The sequence below is a fragment of the Equus caballus genome, chromosome X (genome assembly GCF_041296265.1).
Source record: "Equus caballus isolate H_3958 breed thoroughbred chromosome X, TB-T2T, whole genome shotgun sequence".
Classification (NCBI taxonomy): domain Eukaryota; kingdom Metazoa; phylum Chordata; class Mammalia; order Perissodactyla; family Equidae; genus Equus; species Equus caballus.
Genome location: NC_091715.1, coordinates 119,947,054 through 119,954,067, shown reverse-complemented (window position 1 = coordinate 119,954,067; position 7,014 = coordinate 119,947,054). Strand labels below are relative to the sequence as shown.

Sequence of the window (7,014 nt, the reverse complement as noted above, 5' to 3'; positions counted from 1 at the left end):
CAAAGAACAAACATAGTCAATGAGAAAAACTGTTCAACGGCAATCTCATATAGTCATAGGCCAGGGCTGTTTAGCATCCTTAAGTTTATGCGAGGCTTAGTGCCAGTGGATGTACTCACTCTATCGTGTGCTGGAAGAGAGGAAACCGCTCAAGAGTGCTACGCACAGTACCTACACCACATAATACGAATCTGCTACTATTCACTGTTGAGGCTTTACAAAGTAAGTGATAAGGAAATTATGCATTTCTTTGCCACTCTGTCATAGATTTAGTACCATGATTTAAAAAAACACCAATTCCATTCTCCATTTTGCAACATGAATCTAAACCTTTTAAAGTCTCCTTTCCCCCTACTTCCTTGCTGAAAAGTATATATGCATATATATTGTACTGTTACAGCTGGCACCTTATTCACTTAAAACGAAAACCAAGCAATTCAGACAGACTTTAGATAAGCAGTCAAGATGGATTCTCTCTTAATAGTATTAAACTCGGCTTATGAACTTTCCATGAGACCAGTCTACTGAGTCAAATACAAGTCACTCCCACTGCCTAAATTACCATCCTTTTTTTTTTGCAGTCCCGAGATAATAAACGGTCCTAATCACTGGCCGCGTAGCTGGCCACATATTCCAAAGCTTGGGAGGTTCTAAAAGAGCAGCTCCATGACCACCAGCCTGCCACTAGGCCTCAAAGTATCTCCGTTACAGTCATTTCATTGGGTTTAGGCAAAAATGATCCATGTTCACAGGCAAATATACTACTTGGTAAGGGGAAAAGTGCTAAGGCACTGTGATGTAATGGAATGAACACAGACGTTAGAACCAGTGAAATTTTATTTTGAAGCCAGGCTTCACCAATTCTCAAATTTGGGTATTGAGTTAGCACATCTGTAAAATGTGAGTAATAATACTGTGAAGAATTATTAATATGGGTACCTATTATATCTTACAGTCACCAAAAAGGTAATGTGCTTAGAGTACCTGGCACATAGTAGGCACTCAATGGTAGTTCTTACCATCATTAATAATCCCTTATACTCATTACCACAACATCCAGAGCAGAACCCTGAGGGTAGAGAAAGGGAACCACTGAGTGGGGCTCTGAGAAGGTCAGTAACTTGTTCAAGGTCACACAGCTAGTGAATAGCAGAGCGAGTAACTGAATTCAGGTCTCTCTAACTCCAAAGCCCAGGTTCCTGCCTCAGAAACCCACTGCCTTTTCTTGTGTGTAACCAGACCAGAAGAAAGTAGTGATTTGACAACCTCAACGATTCAGGTTGCTTTGGAAAAAGTCAGCCCTGAAAGACTGTAATCATATTAAACTATATAAAAGCTACGCACAAGATGAGTCTGCTTTTGTGCAGAGCTAAAGGCATGCCAATGAACAGCAGAATCCATTTGAAACCATAAATGAAGCAACTGTAGTGAGATATAGAATGCCCTGCTGGTACATCAAAATGGATTATGCTGGAAAATTCCCAACTCTCATCTGTGTCTCATCTTTGCAAAATTCCAGGGAGCTATCAGCACACTCAAAAGTATCACAAATCCAGCCTCTGACTCAGAAAACCTAGCTTTGGGTTGACGTCTCTAATGGTCCCCTTCTTCCCCAGAGCCCTCCCAAGTAACCGAGGCCTCCTGGTAGTCAGGACTCTGAGGGAAGAAAGCTGGTGGGGCAGGATCACTCTGTTCTCTGACCCATCCCTGTCCCTATACCAAAAAGGTAGCCAGACTCCACCCCTCTTTGCTTCAGGGAACATTTATTTTGTTAGCAGACCATCTAAGCTTGGCTGTTTTCCAGAATCCTGATCTCCTTGATGGGATTATGCATAGGAGGCAGGGGACAGTTATTAGAAACAGGAGGGAAATTTCCGCTCAGAGAGACAGGGCCTCAGGAAAATGGATTCTTGGTGCACATATGGAGGCCAGACCCCAGGCATTAGGGCTCCCAGCCTGAACAGAAGTCCCCTCCCCACCTCACCTCTCATGCCCCATGGGCCCAGGAGAAGCAGAGATGCCCACCTTCAAGGGACCATGTGGACTTGGACAGTGAGGGGAGCAGGGACAATCACAAGGAACTGAAGACCCCATAGAAGCCCCTCCCCTCCCATTCTTGGGTAACCCACAGGAAGAGGGGGGGCCCTTCAATAGTGAATGAGATTGAACTTTCCTTGACCTCAGTGGGATAAAAGGGAGATGCAGATTTAAGCTGCCACCTCTGAGCAAACCTGCCCTGAGAGACACACTACACAAGACACAGCAGGCAAGTGCACACTCTTTATTACTAGTTAGAATCAGAAAACTCCTGACAAAGGTTGAGCTTGGTGAGCCGGGATCTCATGGGGTAACTCAGGACACCTTTTGTTCAGACTGCCAAGCCCCTGGGCTTCACCTGCCTCGGGGGAGCCCACAGAGAACACACCAAGTGCAAGAGAAGGGGCCCAGGGGCGTTCTCAAGAGTGCCTGTCCCAGTCCAGTTCTGCTTTTAATCCAGTTAGTCCTCCCAAGAGAAGCACCATCCACAGCACGATGTCAGTCCCAGGAATCCATTTCATTCTTCATCCACTCTTGACTGGAAAGGACCTTGGGATGGTGGTGACCTGAGCCTGAAGGCTCGAGTGTGTAGCCAACACTCCCCCAGGCACTGTCCTTTAAGAGAGTCATCCAGTGGTCTTTCAGACAGCAAGGAAAATAGCTGTCCCTCTCAAGGGAGGAAATCAGCAGAGTGTCAGAAAACTCCTGCCTGCACTTTCCTGAGGCTACTTTCTCAATATTTGCCACTGCTCATTTGTCCCCCCTGGGACCAATGACATGAGCAGTTCTGTCACTCAAGTCTTTTGATAAAAGTCTTTGATGTTGCCCCCTGGAACTGCAAAAATAAGTGGATGTTATTTCAGTTGGGTTTACCCAAAGGCCACACTGCATGCAAGGCAAAGAAGTCATTCCTGATATAATTTGTATCGCAAATTAGGCTCTCTCCTGTCATCTAACCAAACTCACCAAATGAGGTTATAATGTGTGCACCAGATATTAATATATAAGTCTAGCTCCTAACACATACTAGACAATAACTATTTTTTTAATGAATTAAATGAAATCCATCAAATTTACTATCATCTATAGAATTTAGCAATGCAAACTCCCAACTCTTATGAATTAATTCCTTGTCCCAACAGAGAAACTAAAATCTAACAAAATTCTTTTGCCCTCCTTTTCCCCCTAATGGGTGCCAAAGCATCTCTTCTTCCCTGACTTCTCACTCTTCTCGGCTCCAGCCAGTCAGGGTCTCACTGCAGCACAGGTCGGTCAGAATCGAGGTGTGATTTCTTTAGGCTGTTGGGACATCTTCTAATGGGTCAGGTTCAGCTTCTTCAGCAACAAACTAGTTCTGCGGGGCTCAGAAACACAAAAACAGGCCCTCACCTATAGAACTGAAACGAAACAAAAAGAAGCACACATGAACACTGTAGTTTACAGAGGAACAATAGCATTTTCAAGGAAAAGTCGTGCATCTAAAATCCAATAAAGCTTATAACTAAAAACACATGGCTGTTCCCAGCCAAAGACACGGCATTTTCAGGAAAAAGAGGTTAATGAGAAAACAGAAAAGAATGGAAAAGAAAAAAGAGAGTCTTCATCACTTCAGCTTCTCCAGGGTGTCAACCAACCAGCATCAGTCATCCAGAATCCGCCACCTGTGAACCTAAGTGCAGTTAGGAGAAATCCCTATTTAAAAAGTGTGATACTTACAAGTAGTCTATCTTTGTTAAAATAAATGTATAAGAATATATATACATATATTTGTGTGTACTCAGAATGATAAAAAGTAGTTAATCTGGGTAATAGGATAATGGATTTTTTAACTTTTTATATCATAATTTTGATTTTCAAATTTTCTGTGAAGTAAACGAGTTACTTTTTTATCAGAAGCGTGGTCTCAGAAAACTGGTTTTTCTTTGGAGTGTTTCCATTCTTACCCACCTTCCTGAAATCAGTGAGTCTGTCCTGGGTCCAGGCCTTCACTCTCAACTGCCACACGAACTTTCTTGCATTTGTAGCAGGCCTTGCGCCAGGAAAAATTCTTCGCTTTACAACACGGGCAGTCCCAATTTACTGAACTGCAGCCTGAGGCCGACTTCTCCTGGTGCTGGGATTTGGAGGCTTTTTTCCCTTTTGGCTGCTTGGCCTTCTGCCCCTGAGCCGGCCGTTTCTTTGGGTTTTCTCTCTTGCCACTGCTCCAGCTGTCCCCCAGGGGGGTCGCCTGAGGCCTCTGTGGGCCTTCTTCCTGCCTGTGGCTCCTGATAGGCCCCAAAGGGGGACTCCTCTGCGGACCTTCTCCCTGGCTGTCGTTTCTGCTGCCCCCGAGGGGGACAGTCCCCTGGGGCCTTTCCAGATCTTCCTCCTGGCTTTGGCTCCTGTTATCCCCCAAGGGGGCTATCCCCTGGGGTCTTTTTGGATCTTCTTCCTTGCTGTGGTTCCCACTGGCTCCTATGGCTACCATCCCCTGGGGCTTCTCTGGACCTTCTTCCTGGCTGTGGTTCCTGCTGTCGCCCAGGGTAACCAGCTCCTGGGGCCTATCTGGATCTTCTTCTTGGTTGTGGCTCCAACCATCTTCAAGGGGGACCATCCCCCGGGGCTTCTCTGGGCCTTCTTCCTGGCTGTGTCTCAAACTATCTTCAAGGGAGACCATCCCCCGAGGCTTCTCCGGGCCTTCTTTCTGGCTGTGTCTCGAACTATCTTCAAGGGAGATTATCCCCTGAGGCTCCTCTGGACCTTTTTCCTGGCTGTGGCTTATGATTTCCCCCAAAGGGACTGTACCCTGGAGGACCTCAGGACCTTCTTCTTGGATGTAGCTACTCTGATCCCGTGGTGGGGCCATCTCCTGGAAGCCCACTGCAGCCCATGGGCCAGGTGGGTAAATCTCCAGAGGAGGCATCTGAAGTGGGACCACTGCAGCTTCTGCTCCCATGACTACTGCTGGTGGTAGAGGTGGCACGAATGGAAATCCCACTGGGAACGGTGCGTGGCATGAAACTGGATATGGCACAGGTGTTGGCAGAGGGGGTTGCATGGCCTGGGCCAAGGGACTGGGGGGTCCCGGCACATAAGAAACAGCTGTCGGGGGTGGCATGGGGGCCTCAAAATACAGCCTACCATGCACCCCCATGGTCACATCTCTCTGCTGCTCTGCATTCAAGGGCCATGCTGCGGCCCCGAGCTGCTCGACTGGAGGCCCAGGCACTATTCCAGGGACCAGTGGGGTGAGCGGGACAACCTGGGCTGCCCTCTCGACCTGGAGCAGCCGCCCACGAAGCATATCACACTCATTCTGTGCCTGGTGCAGGGCAGCCCTTGCACAGTGCAGCTGCGCAGCCATCTCCTCACGCTCCTGTCGCAGCTGCTGTAGCTGGGAGGTCAGAGCCCAGAAAGCAGTATCACGCTCCTCTAACTGCACCTGCAGGCGCCGTACGAGGCGCGCTTGCTGCTCCTGCTGCCTCGCGGCCACTCGCACACTCAAGGCCAGCGCGCTCCAGGCGCAGGCCCTCTTGATGGGACTTGGCACCTGCGGGTCGTCCACGACGGCCAGAAGCTGGTCCTCTACCTCATTCCAGGGCCGCGAGCGGAAGGCCATGTAGAAATCCAGACTTCCCCCATTCATGAGGACTTCATTGTTGATGAACTTGATCACCTCGTTGTGGCGGAACCCGCTGGCGTGGTCCCCGTAGTCCATGGCCATGGCCGCCGCGGCCTAGTCAGCGGAGCGCCTCACAGGCGATGCGGCCCCTGGCGCGGCAGGTGAAGGCTGCTGCCGCCGACAGTTCCGACCCCCGCCTCCCTGCTCGGTCCTCCTTCAGTCCTAGCCCAGTCCTGGCCAACTCCTGGGCCTCTTCCCTTCCTCACTCCCTCCTTTTCCTCACAGAGCACGCAGACTCCCTCACCAGGCCAACTCCTGCCGGGCGACGGTGTCCCACGTCACAGAGATGAGCTCTGAGCCACGCGACAGCGTGACACGTCATAGACATGCGCTCTGAGTCACACCGCAAGACCTGCTGGGATGGACGTCCCTTGGCAGAGTGCCCCCTATGGGGCGAACAGGCCAGATGGCTGCACTGGGTGTTGCAGTGAGCCCATAGAAGGCTTTTTATTGTTTCCAACAACTTTGGAAGAATAATATCCAGCATAATGGAAGGAATTCCTAGCTGGGTGGTTGAGTTGCATAGGTAGGTATAGTTCTACTCTTTTCTCAGCTCCATCTCTCATAACTCATAGGTGATACTTCAAACCTCCAATACAGTCACTCATACTGTCTGTGCACTTCCTTCCTCATCCTGCACAGGTGAACTTGGAGTTCCTGTCATCAAGAAAATCCAGTGATTGAGCCATGAATTCCCTGAACTCTCCCTATAAATTCTCTGTCATGTTTACCTAATCGACTCTATTCTCAAAAGCTGTCTTCTTCTTTTGGACTAGGTGCTCCTCTCGTGATCTGGGCTTCCCTACAAGAAATGGCTCAAGGAGTCCTTCAGGCTGCACTAAATAGTAACTGGAATCCACACAAAGAAATAAAGCACACACTAAAGGTAACTACGTACGTAGCTAAATCCAGAAGACAGTATTAATGTATTTTTTAACTCCTCTTTTTTAATATATGATTTAAAAGATGACTGCATAAAACAATACAAATCGATCTTCACAGGCACATAATGTATAAAGATGTAATTTGTGGCAATAACAAAATAAGGGATAGGTGGAGCTATATAGGAGCAATGATTTTGTATACTATTGAAATTAAGTTTGTATTAGTCCAAAATATGCTGTTATAAGTCAATGTGTTAAATGTAATTCCCAGAGCAACCACTAAGAAAATAACTAAAAAATATACAGAAAAGGAAATGAGAGATCAAAATGGTACACTACAAAAAAAGAAATCAATGAAACACAAAAGAAGGCAGTAATGGAGGAATTGGGGTGGGGGGAAATATAAGACATATTAGGAAACAAATAGTAAAA

At 47.7% G+C, this 7,014-nt stretch overlaps 1 protein-coding gene across 1 annotated transcript; it reads right to left on the bottom strand.

Annotated features, from left to right (window-relative positions):
- Window positions 1-2,266: 2,266 nt before the first annotated feature.
- TEX13D (TEX13 family member D) lies at window positions 2,267-6,020 on the bottom strand. Its single transcript, XM_005614544.4, has 2 exons — window positions 3,985-6,020; window positions 2,267-3,434 (listed from the first exon to the last, which is right to left on the bottom strand). The coding sequence occupies exon 1, from the start codon at window positions 5,738-5,740 to the stop codon at window positions 3,995-3,997; it is 1,746 nt and encodes a 581-aa protein (XP_005614601.3). The 5' UTR covers window positions 5,741-6,020; the 3' UTR covers window positions 2,267-3,434; window positions 3,985-3,994.
- Window positions 6,021-7,014: the final 994 nt, after the last annotated feature.